Here is a 22,219-nt window from a genome sequence, read left to right on the forward strand (position 1 = left end):
TGAAAGCATAAAGACCAAGTCACTTATGCGTGGGAGTCTTTGTTTGGGTACTCAATCCCGTAAAATGATATGTGGACTATTTTGTTACGCACAATGTTTAGAGAAAATGGGGCAAGCTGTGGGAGTGTTTTTTTTGTCAAAAAGTGGGGCATACGAAAACCGAGGTATCACTGTAGTAATATACAGCAGGGTTGTCAAAAATATTTAGTTAACTAATTTGATTAATAAATGGGTTGTACTTGTATAGCGCTTTTCTACCTTCAAGGTACTCAAAGCGCTTTGACACTACTTCCACATTTACTCATTCACACACACATTCACACACTGATGGAGGGAGCTGCCATGCAAGGCGCTAACCAGCACCCATCAGGAGCAAGGGTGAAGTGTCTTGCTCAGGACACAACGGACATGACGAGGTTGGTACTAGGTGGGGATTGAACCAGGGACCCTCGGGTCGCGCACGGCCATTCTTTCACTGCGCCATGCGTCGTGTACATATGCAGATTATAGGGGCTGTGTGCAACAGTTAAATTTTTCAAAACAAAAATGTACTATTGGGTAGCTTATGTTACCATTAGTGGTTTAACAGAATACATTTGTGTTAGAATTGTGTATATTTTTCACAATTACTAAGTTTGTGTAATAAAAAGTTTTACCGGTGCGAAAAAAAGATTGGCGTTCACGACAGTCACTCACCATGTCTTGTCCACACGTACGCTCAGTGAGCGGGTGCACACATACAAAAGCAGTCCAAGTGAAGCAACAAACAATTAGCAGTCTTGTTTTTATGATACAATATACATTCATTAATAGCTAACACTAACGTTCCAATTTACTATCATTAGCTAGTAACACCCAAAGCTAATGAGGGTGCGTGTTGTTACATACGTATGTATTTGAGTTAACGCCCTATAACAGCCTCTTTAATTACGTTATTTTGAGCGTACATGCTCCTTTACCTGGGCAGCACGGTGGAAGAGGGGTTAGTGAGTCTGCCTCACAATACGAAGGTCCTGAGTAGTCCTGTGTTCAATCCCGGGCTCGGGATCTTTCTGTGTGGAGTTTGCATGTTCTCCCCGTGACTGCGTGGGTTCCCTAGGGGCACTACGGCTTCCTCCCACCTCCAAAAACATGCACCTGGGGATAGGTTGATTGGCAACACTAAATTGGCCCTAGTGTGTGAATGTGAGTGTGAATGTTGTCTATCTGTGTTGGCCCTGCGATGAGGTGGCGACTTGTCCAGGGTGTACCCCGCCTTTCGCCCGATTGTAGCTCAGATAGACTCCAGCGTCCCTCGCGACCCCGAAGGGAATAAGCGGTAGCAAATGGATGAATGGATGCTCCTTTACCTTAAAAATGGTTACCTAAATGGAGAAGCAGGTTGTTCTACGGTCAGTCATGTCAATGCATAAGTCAGTGCAAAGATGAATAAGGGGACCGACAGGTGCGCTCGCTGGCAAATTTCACTTCAGAATTCACTCTGACTGGACTATAGATAAAACTGTTACCAAGTTTCGACCAAATTATGTGCATTCAAGTAAAACATTAAAAAAATGTTTCTGGATGACAAAATTGCATGTGTTCAAATATTGGGATCTTTCAATTAAAGTTAATTTTTGCAAGCAGGCAATAACCTGTGATTAATCACAATTAATCCAAATTCCAAAGTGTGATTCATCTGATTAGAAAAATTAATGGTTTGACAGCACTAATACATACTTATGTTTTCAGATATTTCAAGCTGTACTTAACCACCAACACAGACCTTTTCACAAAGAACTTTCAAGCCGTGTTTGTTGATAAACTTGGAAGGGAGGAGAATTACGATGTTCAACGTCAGAACTATTTCACAGGACACGTTGTCGGTGAGTTGATTTTAGATCATTTTTATATTTAAAAAAAAAAAAGGTATGTAGTTAACCAGCTGGAGAGCTAGTTAACTACATTACCTGTCGCTCTTTAAACTCCTTGTGCAGATCTGGATGTTCTTTGAATGTTAACATAAGTTTATAGTATTGCCAACTTTGGCAAGGCATATTTTAAAGCATCGCTTACTCAGCGGTGCTTCAGTGTTTAAAGAGTCACCTTGATTAGTTTTGAAACCAAAACACCTCCATATTGCGTTTCATGCTCCCTCTTTAACCAGTAGAATTGCTGTTTTTTTTGCCATTCTCCCTTTTGTCTCCACATACGGTAGTTTCAGCTTGCATGCGCTCCTTGTGTGTGCATGCTACTCAATATGTGTGTTAAGTTCCACTCTTCTACTCCAAAAGGACACACGGACAACTCATGATTTCCAGTTGATCAACTTTTTATTTTCCAACTTGAAGCATTGTTGGTTTCATTTCAGCTGATCTTCAAATAATCATCAGGTTGTAAACCTTCAAACCACAGAAACAGAGATGTTAACAATGTAATTACACAGGTATTTTCAAACAATGTTTTACAAATGCTTTTAAACCTCTGAATGTTTTAAACTTTCTACATAATGTTTTAACTTTCCAATTAGGTGTTTAAACCTAATGTTTCTAAACACTTAAACTCAAACAGGCTTTAAAGAATCGGTTTGACTTGAATTTGTAAACCTTAAACTTTTAAATAATGATTTAAACAAACACATTGCTTGTCAAAATGAATTAATCGTTTTAAGTATTAATGGTTTAATTCGGATAAGCATTTAAAACAATTTAAAGTTCAACGAATTAACCATTTTAAATGAATTAATTAACCTAAATCAATTGAATGGAACAAGCAGGTTAAATGAACTGAACTAAATCCATTCAACAATTAGAGTAATTAAAAGGGAATAAAGAAAGTACAAGAATGGCTACGAGCTTGTAGATAGTCTTTTCTCGAAGTCTTAAACATTAACATTCTAAATTCAAGCTTAACTTTTAGCAAGAGTTAAACAAACGGGAATTTATCCTTTAACTTTGCATTAATCTTCTGTACTTTTAACTTTAAAACAAACCATAAGCTTTGACTTTAAACGTTTTGACTTTAACCATTTGCAATTTTAATTTAAGCTTAAACCCATCCATCCATTTTCTACCGCTTGTCCCTTTTTTGGGGGTCGCGAGGGGTGCTGGAGCCTATCTCGGCTGCATTCGGGCGGAAGGCGGGGTACACCCTGGACAAGTCGCCATCTCATCCCATTTAACATTTTAACTTAAGCTTTAAACTTGTACGCGTGCTTTAAACTTTAAACAACTTGCTTTTAACTTGTGAAACACAGTATGCAATCAATGCTCAAACTGAAATGCAGTAATTCAACTTAAACCCAGCAGTTCAAACAAACACATACATACATACATACATACATACATATAGGTTTATTTGAAATAGGGACAGATACAAAAACAGACATCTGAAACAGTTATCCAATGTATGCATCACAGTGTTTGTAGCCAAAGCTAATTTACAACACTTGTCCCCAACAACAACACAGATCCAACATCATTAAAATAGGAAAATAAAAAATAGAATGAGTCGATAATAATGATAATAGTAATAATATAGACAAAGTGCAAACTAGATGAAAGCCAATAATAATAATAACACAGACAAAGTGCAGACTAGATAAAAATCAATTAGTAAAAACGAGTAAAAACTAAACATGGGAACACAAATTAAGATACCGTAGTTGAGTAAGCAACTTAAGAAGCTTGCAGGTACAAGTTAAGCATTTCAATCATCATCAAATGAACAAGCATATTCACTGACCATTGGTGTGTTTGGAGAAAATTGTAGAATAGATCTTGTGGTTATGGCCGCTTGCTGTTCTTCCTTGCATGCAGCTTGTTTGGTGAATGAGTTTGACTGAACCTCCATTCCTTTTCAGGTGCCGTCAATCAGTAATTTGGCGGCCATTTTCCCTTGGCATTCTGGGAATTGTAGTTCTCAATTGTTTTGACCATGTAGTTTTCCACCATGTAGGGCATGGATTGACACTTGACTGACACTTCTGAGTTTTTAACTCCACAATGCGCCGGGGCTCATATTACCAGTAACGTCACTCAGGCCCGGCCCTAACCAATCTGGCGCCCTAGGCAAGATTTTAGGTGCCGCCCCCCCCCCACATCGGCAGTGAAGTGTATATACTCACAAGAAACCGAATAGCTTTGTCTTTCACCTTTTTTTTTTTTACTTACAACTATACCTAATATATAAAGGGGTGGAAAAGTGACTATTACCTGCAGGGCAAACATAGCTAACCAGAAGGCAATAACAATGTAAACAAAAAACAGCTGCTTAAAAGATCTAATACAAATGTCCCTGAAAAATGTAAGGTGGGAGTACTGTAATTACCTAACGTTACATTATTATTTTCCATAACAATTTAGCCCCCTCCACAATATTAACCCGACATTAAAACAGAACTAGCTATTTATTGATTAGCAATTGCCGAATCATGTGACATTAGCTTAATGCTAAAAAGCCGGGTTACTATCACATTCTGTAACAGACAAATCATTTCATGTTCGGCTCACCTACCTGCTACCTCTCGTTTCTCCTCCTCTTCTTTTCTCTTTTTTCTTCCCTGGGCACCTGACAGTTTTGGCCGTTTTGACATCTTGTGTTGATTTTTTGATGTGGTGACGTCCAAAAAGAGTCATGATACGGGAAGGGAGGGGGCGCACCGTGCGGGGGGACAGGGGGGGGAGGGGGCGTAATGTTGTAACAAATAATATTTCTATTAAATAGGCTTTACTTTGCATTTTAATTAACGTGGGATTATTTTTTGTATTTAGAAATAATAGTACCAACTTTTTTTCTTTTCTTTTTTTTTCTCCAACATTTGTGGCACTGGCGTGGCGCCCCCTGATGGACGGCGCCCTTAGCATTTGCCTATACGGCCTATGCCACGGGCCGGCCCTGACGTCACTGCAGCGCGGCAACATGTGGATAAAGTACCAGTATTTTTCAAGGGCAATATTGTACCTTTTTTAAATTCATTAGTACCATGGTACTTTGTTCGTAACTGGTATACCCTACAACCCTAATCTAGGATTTCTTTGTTGTTTAAAAATCCTTAAGACAAATCCGTTGTGTAGTAAGTTGTGTTGTTCTGGTAACGATTTTCATCATTTAACAAGAAAACGATCTTCAAAATTATTTGCTGCTTTTATGTTTGTGCTTTCAGGTGACGAGAACTCTCGTGTGCAGGCACACATCGATGGAGAGGAGTTTTCAGCTCACATTTTAACTGAAGAAGCAGAGTACAATGTAGAGGTCAGAGGATAAGTCATTGTCATTTTCCTGTGATCAGCAATCAACGCCGCTCTTATTTTGAAACACAACATTTGAACTATGGCAAATAATGAAAGTGAATGTGTTTTAATAGACAAGCTGTTGACACTATAAAACATTTATTAGGTACACACTACAGGCAATTATTGTAACATTTTTATTGGTCATAAAAGTGTAAAGACAGTTAACCATTGCATATAATGTGTTGCTGCAGGACTGCAATCTATCTGTGGGAGAATACGTGCTTTTACCTTAGTTTCCAAAAGTGTCCAACAGGACCAGAAAATGTGCCTGGATTACTCGCTTGTCCCCTTTTTGGAAAAGACAATTTAGAGCAGTCTGAACACTCCCTAAATATATGGATAATGCCACTAAGTTGGCAGCACTCACCGATCCCTACTCCTGCTACTTCTTCTTAATACACCAGGGGCATCATGTATAAAGCTAGCATATGCACAAAAATCTGCCGTATGCCCTTTTTTACGGCAAAGGTGAGCTGTATCAAAACTGACATTGACGTGGAAATGTGCGCTGGCTCACGGCAACTCATCATAGCTGGCGTACACACATTTCTACAAACTGTGGATACTTTAGCTACACACACAAGTGATGCTGGGTAACAGTTCACATAAAAATGTGCACATTTTTACTTCTCAAACTGATTGATGTGCTCATCAAAGACTTGTGTACAATTACACCCCATTCCCCTCGGCATTCGGACTCAACTACATTTGGAGAAAAAAAAAATCGAGGCAAGAACAAAAAATCATTTTTTTTGGCCAATGCATTTGATGCTTCACGTTGATATTACTATTGGCAAGGACATGTTATAATTTATCTAGGCAATCTTTTCGCCACAATGTCTTTCTGTGACTCCAGCAGGCAGCAGCAGGAGGGTTTGGGTTGACTCTGTCACGTACTGGACCGCTGCGACAGTCCTCGCCTGTATATTGTAATAATATGTTGAGTAATAAAACAAGAGTCAAAGTCTTTCATATCCATTTTTATAGCGTTAAAATGTTATATATAATCAAAACACATTTTTTTCCCACAAAACTACTGTATAATCTCGCTGGGGCCAGCAGGTATACTGTATAAGCACATTTTGTTTTAAGTTACACAAATTATATTTCTATAAGGAGGAATCAGAGTCACCCACCCTTATAAAGTTTTACGTATCATACCGGGGATGGTCATCCGTGGGGGGGAGGGCTAGGGCGTGGCGGTCCCTCTGGTGGCGGGCGGTGGGGGTGGGGGGGTTGAGCAGCAGGGACACAGTTGCGGCGAAGGATAGGGACAGTTTCAGCGATTATCTTTTCAAACGCTCGTCTTTTTTGGTGATGTACATTCATCTTTTTCTTCATTTTTTTTCCTGATGCCCGAACAATTTTTTTTTCTTCATAGCTTGTGTGCTGTTTTCTGTGTCAGCAGAAAGAAGCCTCATTGGGCAGTGCTTGTTGTCAGTCACATGGCTACTTTCAATATGATTTGCATATTTATAAGGGAGTGTACCCTGGGCGTGCCAAGCCACGCACATCTGCCGTCGATTACAAGTAGACTGCCATGTAACAAAGAAATGTGCTTGGATTTGTGCGTGCAAACATTTTCATACATCTAAATTTTTACTGGCATACGCCATTTTCTGGATTTGATCATACATCCATATTTAGTAGGAAAGCCACGCAACTCTCTGAACATGAGGCCCCAGGTGCTTATGGGATGTGTTAAGTAGCATAGTTACCATGTCAACTAACGACAAGCTTACTTTACAGACATCATAATGTGTTTATTAGCGAGAGGTTTCACCAAATTTAATTGTGGCGGTTCAAGTTTATTTGTGGCGGGCAAATAAAAAGTGTGTATTCCCCTTAACTTTGATGTTGTGTATGACCAAAGTTGTTACATAAATGCAATCTACTTTCTAGTGCAATTTTATTTTATTGTTGTTGATTTATTGCTGACTTATGCAGGGTTTGAGTTATGATTGAGCCAATGGGGGCCCATAAAGACTGTAAATTCGTCCATCTTTAATACATAGTTAACATTCATTGTATTTATCATGTGCCCCTAAAATGGTAGGGACTTGGGACCATAGCAAACCTGAGGTTTCAGCCATGAACCTAACATTGTATTTTACTGAGCAACCAGGACATAACCCTGTTCTATGGTTATAATCACCAATTACTGTGTTGCCATTGCTGGTATGGCCGAAGGAGTTAATATTCCTGTAGATTGTCACTAAGCTAAAGTCTTGTGAGATAGTGAGAGATCATGAGGTCTCGTATGATTTTACCCAGAAACTTTTGGTCAAATTGTACCACATTAGAGGTGTTTTAATGTAGAGGTTACCCTGTATTAGTCAATGCAATAAGATTTTTTTCCACCCTGATTTATTAATTAGTTGTGTCCATTATTTGCCATTTATTTTCTGCCCCAGCCCTTATGGAGATTTACAGACACCGTCGCCGATGGCAGGCTGCTGGTGTATCGCTCTGAAGACATCAAGAATCTAAGCCGCATCGCCTCTCCTAAAGTGTGTGGTTACATGCACGCAGACACCAACGACCTGCTGCCAGAGTTCACCAGAGCGGGTCGGGGCGAGCCTGAGGTGACAGACAATACAAACGGTGTGTCTGCTTTTACTTGCCCCTCATAATTTTTATGCATTTCGTTAGAGGAAGATGAGGCGTTGAAGTGGTTTAAGATCATATACTGTATGAAAAAAGTTGATGATTAAGGGGAAACAAAGAGTAGGAGGATAACAAATGTCTAAGCGGAAGGAGGCCCTAGTAGTTAGGGACATAAGGCGTGGGTGTGAGATTGTGGAGCTGTCATAAGTGTTTTTGTGCACATACACTATTTTGATTGTAGAGTATTGTGTAAAACAACAGTGCTGTTTTGGAAAAGTAAAGCATTGAACATTAAAAGAGACTAATGTAAAACTGACACCTCCCACTGGATGGTCGAAAGTACTCACAGGGGACGTGAGTTGAGGTCAAAGTTCTGCTTGAAGGAGGCATTAAAATTCCTAGCCAATGAGATGAATCTGCATTGTCTTCCAGTGCTTGTTGTCAAAGACAAGAGCACACCCACATCTCTGGAGAGAGTATTGCAAATTTTATGCTTACACAAACACGCCCACTTGTACACATCCATCCATCCTAGTCACTGCCGTTGTGTCTTTGGGCAAGACACTTTAGCCACCTGCTCCCAGTGCCACCCACACACTAGTTTACATGTAATTTAGATTTTGGGTTTCACTATGTTAAGCACTTTGAGTCACTAGAGAAAAGCGCTATATAAATATAATTCACACAAATTCACATAGTTGCATGCTCGTTCGCATCATACTGACAGCTGAATCTAGCATAAGAAATTTAAGATTTTAATACAAGAATAAGCTAGCTGGGAACTTGATTTACATTGTTTACAGAAGGTGTCAGGAGAGCTGCAGCAGTTCAAGAAAAATAAAACATTTTCAAACGTGATATACTCACTTAACTCAGCAAAATACATTCTTGTCTTTACAGTGAGTGTGTAAGCAGAGTCTACGGTGAGCAGAAAATTATTTTATAGTGTTGTACTATAATTTTATAGTTCGGGGTGTCACGATCTGATATTGATTTTGGATCGGTCCAATATCAGCAACAACAAAAAAAACAAATATCAAATTATATTGGCTTGCATTTAGTATCTCCGATACAAGCAGTCCTGTAGAGCCTTTAATGCTGGACAGCAAGTTAAGATCTAAATGTCCTCTAGTAGGTACACAAGGACAGTCTCTTCTTGTATTTTAGTGGTCATTTACAAAAAGGACTTGTCCAGGGTGTACGCCGCCTTCCGCCCAAATGCAGCTGGGATAGGCTCCAGTCCGGGAAGGACAAGCGGTAGGAAATGGATGGATGGATGGCATTTACAAAAGATAAAACTTGGTAGGCTATAGGCTACTAGGAGTTAGCAGCTACACAACAGCTATGCACACAATAGCACACAAGCCACATAGTAGGTGTACTTAATTTAACAATATTAGAGTCTAAAACATATTTGTCAATGTAAACAAGTATCCGATTGTAATTACATACTACGAATAAAGACAGAAGCGTATTAGTAAGTATCCAGTAACAAAAGTGTTCGCATTATTCAATTTACTGTGTCATGAGCTTAACTTAACTATTGTGGTCAAAAAGTATTTACCACTCCCCTTCAGCTTAAAGACAGCATACATCCATCCAGGCGGTAATTATTAAATGGGTTAGTGTTTTCTATACCTACTATTTATCTCTTTTTGAGTAATTTTACTTAATCGAGCCTTTTCTAACATACCACACTACAAAATAAAAGTATGTATAAAAGCTAAATACTTGTATAGCACTTTTCTACCTTCAAAAGTTGTCTGGGTACTTTGACACTATTACAGTACCACATTCACCTACTAATGATGCAGCATCAGGAGCAACTTGGGATTCAATATTTTCCTCAAAGATGGTCAGTGGGGTACAGAGGATCGAACCTGCAACCGTCAGGTTAGGGGCCATCCACTCTATTACCTGAGCCATGCTGCCCTCTATAATTCCCGCTAATATCTTATCGCATCTGTATGTCAATACTTGAGGCTCATAATCAATATTGTAATGGGTAAAGAGGTTTGGATTACCCCTAATTAGTCTAGTCTTTGAGGGGAGACTCACAGTGCAACACTCTGAAAACTCATGCTTTCAGGGCTTATGCTTTTATGTGTGTATCATATCGGTAATGTTTATCTTTTTGCACGTATGTCAGTAATAAGTCACAAGGTATCACTCTTGTTCAGTATGTATTTTTAGAAACTATATAATCCATACCGGAACCCTTTGCAGATTTTCATCCCCGAGAAAAGCGTCAGGTCCACGACCACAAGAAGAACACGTGCCCTCTTTTACTGGTTGCAGATCACCGCTTCTTTAAACACATGGGACGCGGACAAGAGAGCGTCACTCTCAACTATCTGGTCAGACATACTTCAATTGCCACCTCAGCTTTTGTAATATGTCTACTAAGATGTATTGTTATAATATTAATCGCTTTTTTTCTTTGTTTTAGATTGAGCTGATTGATCGAGTAGATGACATTTACCGAAACACAACCTGGGACGATGAGTTTATAGGCTATGGTGTCCAAATAAATCAGGTGTGTGTAGGGGTGTAACGGTACACAAACATTTCGGTTCGGTACGTACCTCGGTTTAGAGGTCACGGTTCGGTTCATTTTCGGTACAGTAAGAAAACAACAAAATATAAATTTTTTGGTTATTTATGTACCAAATTTGTAAACAATGGCTTTATCCTTTTAATATTGGGAACACTATAATAATTCTGCCCACGTTAATCAACATTAAACTGCCTCAGATTAAATAAAATGACAAAACTTTTTTTCTACATATAAAAAGTGCAACATTAAACTGTTTCAAGTCAACTCATCATGCTTAATTTATTACAGCATTTGGGAAGCCTGTAGTTGATTTTTAATATGTAAATGTTATATTTTTATCAACATGTGATAGCAGGGACCCTGCCATTCAAAACTAGGCTGCTCCATTACTAATGATTAATGTAACTATAGCTGAAAAAAATAGTACAATAGCAATAGGAGAGATTATTAATCCCTGAACACCATGGAGTTCATGTAGGCTTAATGATGCAGTTACATTATTATATCAACTATCAGAGACACAAACTCTTCATTTAACATAATGTCCTTTTTTGCTGCTTCAACACAGAAAAAGGTAAAGTGAAATAACAGACAGACAGGGCTTTGCTGTCCGTAACACACACACACACCGCAAAATGAGCTAACGTTACGCTAAAAGCTAATTAGCCTTCACCTCAAGCCAGGACTGCGAGCGAGCTGAGCTGCCTTTTATATTTCTAGAAGGTCAACGGGCTCATAGTGATGTTACTAGTAGTTGACTGGGAAGTGTTTATTATAATTTGAGGAGAGTCTCGCTCTGAATACGTACTGCTGATTGGCTGTTACCGCTAAGCGTGTAACCAATCAGATGGTTGTGTGGGTGGTACAATGCTGGGTGCTGTGCAGAGTACTGACAGAGAAGAGGCAGAAAGCGGAGCAGTTTGTTAAGACTTTAGCTTAGGCGGCTACTTCATATGTTCGTGTGGAAACTCGTTTTGTACACCTCCAAACCGAACCGAAACCCCCGTACCGAAACGGTTCAATACAAATACACGTACCGTTACACCCCTAGGTGTGTGTCTTCCATTCTGGCCTAGTCACCCCAGGAAGTCAGTAGTAGACTAAAACTGCCTCCCGCATTGAAGAAAATACATCTTTAAGAGGAACTGAAAGCTTTTGTCTTCGGCTCATTAAGTTTGTTCCGCTGGCTTTGGCAATGAATAGAGACACTGTTTATTGTACTCTGACTACCCTTTTCTCACTCAAAAGATATGCATTCATGATTCATTCATCCACGCCAGTTGTGTTCTTTTTTTTTACCCTGAATGTGAAGAAAATATGACCTCAGTCCTTAAGGGGCATATTTATGGTTTAAAACACAACACATGTATTTATTGTTGATTGACTTTACTTTGGTTTAAAGTTAGGATGGTAGCAAAAGTTGCTGTCTTTTGCAAAAAATAATTTATATTAAAGAAATATGTACTCTCATTGGCAGATGATCATTCACAAGGAGCCCACAAAACCCCCCCCGGGCCGCGCAGGTACTGGCTGGGTCCACTACAACATGGAGAACAGTCCTGTGCGAGGAAAGGCGGTGTGGGATGTAAAGAAGCTTCTGGAGGTAGGTGGAGATAAACTACTATAAATAGGAGCTTTCAAAATGTGGCAAAGTGAATATAAAACATCTTAGGCCTCCCCATTTGAAGAATGTTCTTATCAGTTGGTAACGTTGGCTCCTAAATTATCTCCTGTGTCGTTCAGCAATTCAGCTCAGACATTGCTGACAACGCCTCCACTGTGTGTCTGGCCCACCTCTTCACCTACCAGGATTTTGACGAGGGCACCCTTGGTCTTGCATACGTGGCTCCCTCCAAAGCTCAGGCCCTTGGCGGCCTCTGCCCAAAACGTAAGAAGCCCAGCCTTGTTTTGATAAAACCGTTGTAAAATGGGTTAGTCTTCCAATTGTGCTGTTTGTGTATACAGTGGAACCTTCCTTTACAGACTCAATCGTTTTTTAACAGGGTTCGTTAATAGAAAAGTTTGTATATTGAAGCAAATATTTTCATAAGAAACAATTTAAACATACGAATTCGGATCCAGCCCTGCCAAAAGTCTATATTTTAGTTAAAAATAGAAAGCGCTATTCAGTATTGTATAACAAATAAACATAACAAGGGCGTAATGGATTAACTATCCCTTTATAAACAAAGCCAAAAAACGACAACTAACTGAACTGTCCTCCTTAAACCGCCTTAGGAATGTAACGACATGAAAATTTCATATTACAGTTAACGTGACCAAAATTATCTTTATTATTATTATTATAATTGTTGAATGTGTTCAAAAAGTACTTGTACACACACTGAAATCTTTTGATGATGGTATTTTTTTAGATAACTAAAATAGACTCATTGTTAGAAAACCCACTATGTTGCATGTTTCTTATGCTTCACTGATAGTGTTTTAGTGTTTATGTGTTTTAATGGCTAAGATTGTATTTGAAACATATATATAGGGTACATTTTAATGTCATGCAGATGTCATCCTCTATTTTACAATGCAAAACAAACCTACATACAGGTACAAATAAAGCCTCCTTGAAACGTTAACCTTATTCCTCTGAGTATAGAACGATTACTGTTTTAAGACAGCACACCTTGTAGGTTGAATGTGCACAGTTGTTCAGACATCAATGTGTTTACATGAGTTTAAAGTGGGGTAAGTAGTTTCTTAATGCATCTAAGCTTGCGAGCTGGCGCCAGTTAGTTCTTGAGTTTATCAAAGTGCAGTTATCAGTCACGGTTTTTCGGTAATTTCAATTTGAAACCATAATACTAATCCTCTGGAGTTTTACCTTGGTTATCATTATTACCGTTTATATTTTCATGTCTATGCAGCCGCCCTGCTTCTACAGTCCACACACACACACATACACACACACACACACACACACAGTCACTAGCCCTGTGGTGCACTCAAAGTATGGTGTTTTAAGATTTCAAACTGTAGGTCTCTACAATGATTTGGGGTGGGGGCAGTGTCAGCAGCGCTGTGGATAAACTGAATGATTTAAACCACACATCGCTTCTCCATTGTTTTTTTGGGCACATAATGAGCTAGCATAACTAAATATATATTGTAAAAAGGCTAAAAGAAAAACTTTAAAAGCCCACAAAGTACAACAGTACCTAAAGGCAGGACTCTGCTGACTGACTAAATGAACACTCGAGATGGATATGCTGTCAAGCACAAAATGACTGCCCTGCAGGAACACAGTGTGTGCATGAAAAGTTGGTACACCAAGACAAGGCTCGTACAGCAAAGCATATTTTTATTTGGTCTGCAGTTCGTAAACTGAAAAGTTTTTACAATGAGGGGGTTTGTAAATCGAGGTTCCACTGTATTAAACATCCATAGCATGTACATTATAGCAGGCAAATACTAATGTTTGTTTGTGTTATTTGAACAGCATATTATCCATCTTTGTCCGCTAAGAAGCCAACTTACCTCAACACCGGCTTGACCAGCACCAAGAATTATGGCAAAACCATTTTAACAAAGGTCTAGTTCACCTTCACTCAAAACAAACATCATTCCTATAATTTCTGCAGCACCCTGTTGACCGCAATTTCTGTGATGTAATAAATCTTGTTTATTAAATGTGTATACGTTCATGTTGATACTACTATGTGAGCACATATTTGTTACTTTGACACCCCTAAACCAATGAAAACACTGCCGTATGTTTACCACAAACTCACTGATGTGTTCTCTTAAGGAGGCGGATTTGGTCACCACTCATGAGCTGGGTCATAACTTTGGCGCAGAGCACGATCCGGACAACATTCCATACTGTGCTCCCAGTGACGATCATGGGGGCAAGTTTGTCATGTACCCAATCGCTGTGAGCGGAGACCATGTCAACAACAAGGTACCTATTTGCAAACCTAAACTACTACATACACTACATATTGCTGTAACAAACTGTGACTATGCCAGTTCTCGCTGCTGGCATTTTTAAGCCTAAACTGGACCAGTAAACCATGCCATACCACTAAAGCCTGGTATATATTCTCGCGTCACGTAACTTGCGTAAGCGACGCTGTCTTGCTCCTCCCCCTGCATATCCTGCAGGCTGCCACAGAATTTGACGTGCAGCTCCAATAAATTGTAGCTTTGCGGCAGCGACACAGACCGCAGAGCTGTGATTGGTCCCTTTTTGCCAAGGAAGATCCCTAAGTACAGGAGAGGAAACGTTTTCTGAAATGCAAACATTATTGTATGGGATAATTGACAATTGAACATTTGTATACAAACTGACATTGTGTACATAATATCTCGGTGCGTTTTAAAAACAATTACTGAATGTGTCGTTTTTCAACTTGTGTTGTTTTGTCCAGAAAAAGTCACACAAAGTATGACACTCTTTTTAACTTGTATTGCCATTCTTGTGCTGACAGATTCAATTCTGAGACATATTCTTTTTTCGTGAACACACGTCTATCTCTGTCTTTTTTTTTTTCTCACATACAACGCTTCCTCATTCCCCGTCATTCATCTTTCAGGCAGGGTATGTTCACGAACATGGGAACACTGAACACCAGTAACAAATTAACTTAAACATTACCAGCAGGTTGTTACAATAATTATTTATAGGCTTTGTAAATTTTCAATTACTGTATAGCTCTCTTGTCCCATGTCCCGAAAGGCCGAATAGCATTGCAAATTCGCCTGTTCACTGCTGTGACTTGTTCAGGGGTTGCCCAGTCCATTTTTACGAAGGTCTTTTCCTATGGTTTATGAGTAAAACATCCCTTAAAACTAAATACCGGTAAATGTTTCTGAATGATTATTTCCAGTGGCAACAAATGTGTCAATGTTGCTCACTCTTCACAACAAGGTAAATATCGAGTTAACAGCTGTGTTTGCTCATTCAGGAGATTCTGCCCATTATTGTTTTAGAGGAGGATTACAAGTCATGCGCCAGCCCCCACAGAAGATCTATAAATGGATCAAGGTGCCGTCAGAGGGGTCACAAGCTACGTGATACAAGAGTACATTCCAGCTTCAAAGGGGAACTGCACTGTTTTTGGAATTTTTCCCATCATTCACAATCATCATGAAAGACATGACGACAGATGGATTTAAAAAAAAAGATACATTCTAAATATTAAATACACGCCAACAATTCTCAATTTACATTTCATGACTTGAATATTAACCAAGTATTTGTGATATTATAAACGCTAACGCAGACAAACTATTTAGAGCGGTGCCTTGATCACTTCCGGGTGTCCCTATGTTTACATCATCGTGTGGTTTGTTGTTTCCTCGCTTCTTTAAGTGGCCCTAAATGATGCAACAATAATAGATTTTGACGGAATGGTTATAGTCTAATAATCACTGTTTCACGTTTATCACAATGATTGTGCATTCATTGATTATTAAAAAAGCGGGGAAAAATATAAAATCAAATAGGCATAGATTTTAAAGTCTTATTTATTACTGTTTGATATAACAGTAATCAACTAATAACATGATAGCAGTACAAAATAATACAAATAAACAAAGTATTATTAATTATGAATAAATAAATTATTAATTGTATTTTAATATAAAACTAAGATCACCTTTATTGATCCCCAGGGGAAAATGTTACTCATGTGAGTAATAAACTCAAGTGTACTTGTCATCCATGCATATTTATTCATTTTTGATAATTATTTCATGTTGCGTTAATTATAACTGCAATACACATAATTATATCCCATGGTATAGTGCTGCTATCCTACAGGCTTTTGATGTTTTGTTAGTGTTTTCCACTTGCTATAATAACTTACAATGCTTGTAATTTATTCAACACAGAAATGAAGAAGCAACATTAAATGGTGACTGAATGAAGCCCTTGACAGGAGTACTTGTGGCTGTTTGTTTACACTTAACTGACTCAATACTAAGCTACTGATTGTGACACCTTTATATTTATTTAAATTCTTCATGGAGTAACTTGCCACTAACATAATTTAACTCGGTTATTATGTCTTACTTTTAAGTTGGCCTGTAAAACTACGTAATGATCCTTTTGGATTAGATTTGGATTGCATTAGATTTAGGTTTTGCAAATGGGTGAACCATTGTCTTCAATAACTTCCTGGTCATTTTTTAATGACCCAAAATGTTCCCAATTTATCGTGCAAACTTTGGTAATTTTACATAAAAGGCATTGATATTCACTGCCTAGTCAGCGGGCTATGCGAATCAAAATGCAACACATCATAGATGTTGCATAGATACATTTTTAGGCAGTCATCTTTGCTGCCATCGCCGCAGATTGTCCATGTAGGCGACTTTTCAATTTGCCAGAAGACTGGTACAGTATACATAACTGCAACTGGTAAAAGTGCTGATGACGAAAGACATGGAATTAGTCCAGTCATTGATGCAACGTGTGATACAAAGTGTGAATGGCAATTTTTTTTTAAATGAGCAAACTGGAGTCCTCTGTGCCTTGGCAGCAAGCATTTTCAAGACTACAGTTGATGGAGCAAAGTTCTGTTGTTTTATTGTCGCCAATGCACCGATAAAGCCTGTCTCCCTCCAGCGTTTCTCCAAATGCAGCAAGATCTCCATCGGAAAGACGCTGCGCTTCAAGGCCCCTGTGTGCTTCAAGGAGAGGAACAGCAAGGTGTGCGGCAACTCCCGAGTGGAAGAAGGGGAGGAGTGCGACCCGGGCTTGCTCCACCTCAATGACGACTCTTGCTGCTCGTCCAGCTGCAATTTTAAGTTCGGTTCAGAGTGTAGGTAAGACATCTGTCTCAAGACGCCAAACAAAAATGCACTTAGTATTCTGCTTTACCTACCCTATATTGTTTAAAAACAATGCACTGCTAAAAGATAGACTATGAATGTGTGCACACATTACTCTTTTCTTTTACAGTGACAGAAACAGCCCATGCTGCAGGAACTGCAGGTTTGAGCAAGCTGGTACAAGATGCCAAGAGCCCATCAGTGCTACATGTAAAGGCATATCCTCCTGCACCGGTATGCGCCCCCTGTTGGTTATATGCCATAACTGCAGCACATTCCTGCATTGTCTTACAACTTTGTTTTGGTTCGCTTCAAGGCAACAGCAGCCAGTGTCCACCCCCTGCAAATGCCGCAGACAATACGGTGTGCGTGGACAACGGCCGGTGCCTCAATGGAGAGTGCAACCCGTTCTGTGAGGCAATGCAGAACCTCCAATCCTGTGCCTGCAATGGTACATTGCAGTTGTGCGCATGTCTTCTCCAACACGAAACTAGGGTGGCACAAGTCTGTTAAAATCTTCATCTGCCCTAGAACAGTTGTTAATCTTATTTTGATTGTTAGACTGTGACTTCTCAATCTCCTGTTCTGCTTAAAACTTCCAAGACACACTATTAGTGCCACTACCCCAGTGTGGAATTACGTTGGTTATTCCACTATTTTCTGTGCAGAAACCGAGGATTCCTGTAAAGTCTGCTGCCGGGGAAAAGACGGCACCTGCTCGCCCTTCGTCTTGACGAATGGCAGTTTCCTTTTCTTGCGCAAAGGAAAACCGTGCACTGTTGGCTTCTGTGTTGAGAACGTGAGTGTTAACCGCTACGATTAACCCTGCACTCTGGGCAGCACTACATCGTTGTCAGTTTACTTATGTTGATCCTCCTACAGGGAAAATGCATGAAGCAGGTGCAGGATGTGATTGAGCGTCTCTGGGACTTTATTGACAAACTGGACATAAACACATTTGGTGAATGGTTTGACATCACACAGCCTGCTGAAAACATGTTTTTGTACTCATGGTTAATGTCTTGCCATCAGGAAAGTTCCTGGCTGATAACATAGTGGGGTCGGTTGTCGTTTTCTCGCTCGTCTTCTGGATTCCTCTGAGCATTCTGGTTCACTGTGTGGTAAGAAACTCCCAGAAGTTACTTTTTAAGCAGCTTTAGCTCTTTAAAATCTTTTTCCTCATCATTATGCTTGTTTTCCTCTGCAGGACAAGAGACTTGACCAGCAGTATGAAGAAAACACAATGTCCCTCTACCGTCCTCTAAATGTAAGTGTACTGCCACACTCACCATAATCAGCTAATCCTTTGTGTATTTTGCAACTTTTATCAAAAATGTTGTGTTGGGCTTGAAGCCTTTTACTTCAACTAAGTCCCCCTTCCTTCCATAGGTTCCATTCATGTTCATCAATCCCTCAAAACAATCTACTGTAGCTCAATTACACTCACCGGGCATGAATAGGGCTTGTAAATAAAAACGTAAATCTAGCTACACCTGAAATTTTATTGAAACCCAGTACAAGAGTTGTATCTTTGGGTAAAGGTAATCAAGTATGTGCAAATAATAAAAATAGTAATAATAGTATTTAAAGGGGACCCATAATTAATTTAGTCTTTCTGACTTATGTTGTTATAATGTTGAATACTTGCGTTAAATAATGCCAAAGCATCACATCATGAAGTTCATGCGTTTAGACGTGACTTTGGCGTAAATGTAGATTAAAATAATCATATGTCCACTTTGATATTGAGCAGGAGTAAATTACGCCTTTTTAATTGTGAAGGCATACAAGGCAAGCAGTCTTGACCAAATGATTGTCACAAAAGCACTCCTCCACGTCAAAGTGGATCTGGACAATTCTCCAGCAGATACTTTGCACAATTTGAAGCATAATTAATTCTGATGTTGCCAACAAAGCAAAGGCAAAGCAAAGCAGAACACATCACTTGAGCACATTTTAAAGCCGGGATGTGGCTAGCCAATACTTTGCATGATATGCTGCTTATTAGTATGCCTCCAAACTTTACTTATTGTATTTGTAATTGTATAGTATGGATGACTAGTTTGCAGTGGCCTCAAATTCTACTTCATACTTAGAGGCGTTTTATAGAAGACAAATGTAACAAACACCTAAATACACCTCTTGTATTGGGCTTTGCAGGTGTTCCTAATGTTGCAGCTAGTTTGACACTGTATTGTACCTAAGTTCCTGAATAAACATTTTTTAATGATTTAGCATGATTAAATATAAAAATGTGGACATGCCCTTGCTTATTTTAACATTGTCCTGAAGTGGGGACCTAGTCAGACATGTTAAAGGGGAACTGCACTTTTTTTGGAATTTTGCCTATCATTCACAATCATGAAAGACATGACGACGGATGGATTTTTTTTAACGCATTCTAAATATTAAAAGAACGTAAATTAAAGTCTGCTTACAGCAGAGCCAATGGGAGCTCCACTATTTTGCCCATAAAATCCGATAAATAAGCATTCAAAAAGCGTCAACAATAACCCATTTACATTTCGTGACTTCAATATTAACCAAGTATTAGCAGTGATGGGCAAGCTACTTGGAAAATGTAGTAAGCTAAGATACAAGTTACTCTTGATCAAATGTAGCTAAGCTACAAGGGACGCTATCCCTAGAGAATTGTAGCAAGCTACACAGCAAAAGTAGCTTGCTACATTAAAGCTACATTATATAAATATACAAATGAATGTACAACTTTCCAACAAACAAGAGAAAAAATGCTCAGTTTGATTGTTTATTAGAATAAACACTAGCTAGAAACATGCTTTTTGTCTGGCTTTTTAACATTTCTTTTAAATTGCATACCATGTACAAAATGAGGGAAAAAACACAGGAAACAAATAAATATATAAAAGACAGTGAAACAATAATAGTAATAAACAAACACCATAATATATACTCTAATGGAGTATTTTCAGAACAGGCTAAATTACTGTTTTAACAGAAACCCCAGTGTCAAAATGACAAAGGAACTAAATATTTGTCTCACAAAAGAGACATTAAAGGGGAACTGCACTTTTTTGGAATTTTGCCTATTGTTCACAATCATTACGAAAGACATGACGGATGTGTTTTTTTGTAATGCATTCTAACTTGTAAATAAACATATATAAATGTCAGCTTACAGTGGAGCCAATGGGAGGTTCTCTATTCCGCCCATGAATCCAAAAAGCACCAAAAATACTCTATTTACATGTCGTGACTAGAATATTAACCATGTATTAGTGATATTGTTAATGTAAGCGCTAACACAGACAAACTATTTATAGCAGCAACGTGATCACCAGTTTATGCTGCTATGTTTATATCATCGAGTAGTCAGCTGTTTCCTCGCTTCCCTGCTCCTTGAAAGTTAATTGTACATTATAAATCATGCATCTTACCTGGATAGAAGAAGGCTAAGGCAAATTCCAACAAGTTGGTACATTTTGACAGCCACTTTAGACCCTGTAATGCCGAGAACGACAAAAAAGTCACTTGGCTCCACCTACCTTTTCTTCGTGAGGATTATAAATCATTCTTCATCTAAACGGGAATATAACAAGATTATATCAGTCGGCATCCTAATGACAGTAGACCTTGTACAGTAAGTGACATTTTATTGTGTTTGTTGGCTCTCATGAAGTCTGCAGTGAGCAGTAATCAGTTACCGGTATGTTGTTGGGGAAAAAAGCTTAAGTCGTTATGCGTTTTTAAAATAATGCGTCATGTATGCTTAAAATGATCAAACTATGTAAATATTACATCTTATTATACATGTGCCTGTTATTATCTTACATATGTAGTTAGATCAGGTATATAAAACCTTAATTGAGGTGTTTAGATGTTTTAGGCAACATTTTTTTTTTAAGTGCACGTTCCATTTATCAAACTCCATCTACGCATGAACGATATCAATAAAACTAAACATATTTAAAGTAAATATTTTCCTGACTGTGGAACAGAGTCAAACAAAATGACATTTTTCCCCAACTCCTACATTTAAGTTCTTATATAGGTAATTATCTTAATGTAACTGAGAGTGTACATATGGAACCAAATGGCCCCAATAAGGGTCTATTACTATTAACTGTCATTTAGCTGGGGACACCATACAACTCCCTCTGGGGGTCCCCACACTCCACTGTATGTATTTATTTTAGTGTGCCTTTTGTTTGGCCCACCCCTAAAATGTTATTCATTTTCTCTACCTACAGTAAATAAAAACAGCATATATCTAAAGCTTGGCATAAAAACACTGACTTGCGTGGTGTTTGGGAACAGTTGATAATAGTTTTGTGAAGTAAAACTTTGAACGCAACTCACTTTAATGTGTGTCCCACATCTTCCATGTCGAGGGCAGTTTTGATTTGGGCTTACAAGGTAAACAACTAAAATGAACGTTTTGGGTATTGTTTTATCCAAACGCATACATTTGTCCAAATGTGGCCAAATAGACGCATTGTGGGTTTCCAGGATGTCATCTATATCACTAAAAGAAAAATCTAAGGAAGAAAATCCCTCTGCCATCTTCCACTAGGTTTTTTTTTTGTTTAAAACGCCCGCTTGAAAATTCCTTCTTCAACTCCCGTGTCGTCATTTGGAATGTGCGTGTCTGTTGTGATTTAACCTTTCTGGTTTAATGACCTGCCCTATTTTGCCTCTGATTGGCCTGTTCGTAATGTTTTGCACTAATCTTAACCAATCGTGACTCATCATAGTAAATCAACCAATCAACATGGACTTTTTTATATGTAAACCAACCAATCATTGATTTTTCCCGTATATTTTTGTACCCCGCCAGTGGAGTTGCACTAGTCCATTTCTCTCTTTTTTATCTTTTTCTTCTCCCTCTCTTTTCTTTTGTAGATTGTAGCTAAGCTACCCGCTACATGGGTCTAAAAATAGCTAAGCTACGGAAATTGCTACTCGTTTAAAAAGTAGTGTAGCTACTGCCAAGATACTGAGAAATGTCGTTAAG

General features: G+C 38.8%; 1 protein-coding gene across 3 annotated transcripts in view; it reads left to right on the forward strand.

The window, feature by feature from the left end:
* LOC133611528 (disintegrin and metalloproteinase domain-containing protein 17-like) overlaps positions 1-22,219 on the forward strand; it is a 32,629-nt gene that overhangs the window by 2,210 nt on the left and 8,200 nt on the right. For 2 of the 3 annotated variants that reach the window (XM_061968393.1, XM_061968394.1), the window contains exons 3-18: positions 1,732-1,865; positions 5,144-5,232; positions 7,688-7,877; positions 10,107-10,237; positions 10,330-10,416; positions 11,915-12,040; positions 12,181-12,325; positions 13,889-13,980; positions 14,198-14,350; positions 17,021-17,220; positions 17,357-17,460; positions 17,543-17,677; positions 17,895-18,025; positions 18,109-18,187; positions 18,259-18,347; positions 18,434-18,493. In XM_061968393.1, coding sequence (XP_061824377.1) covers positions 1,732-1,865; positions 5,144-5,232; positions 7,688-7,877; positions 10,107-10,237; positions 10,330-10,416; positions 11,915-12,040; positions 12,181-12,325; positions 13,889-13,980; positions 14,198-14,350; positions 17,021-17,220; positions 17,357-17,460; positions 17,543-17,677; positions 17,895-18,025; positions 18,109-18,187; positions 18,259-18,347; positions 18,434-18,493 — 1,945 coding nt within the window. Of the gene's footprint in view, positions 1-1,731; positions 1,866-5,143; positions 5,233-7,687; positions 7,878-10,106; positions 10,238-10,329; positions 10,417-11,914; positions 12,041-12,180; positions 12,326-13,888; positions 13,981-14,197; positions 14,351-17,020; positions 17,221-17,356; positions 17,461-17,542; positions 17,678-17,894; positions 18,026-18,108; positions 18,188-18,258; positions 18,348-18,433; positions 18,494-18,615; positions 19,704-22,219 lie in introns of those variants that run through there. The other variant, XM_061968395.2, reaches the window with a different exon arrangement.

Source organism: Nerophis lumbriciformis, linkage group LG08 (genome assembly GCF_033978685.3).
Source record: "Nerophis lumbriciformis linkage group LG08, RoL_Nlum_v2.1, whole genome shotgun sequence".
Lineage (NCBI taxonomy): Eukaryota > Metazoa > Chordata > Actinopteri > Syngnathiformes > Syngnathidae > Nerophis > Nerophis lumbriciformis.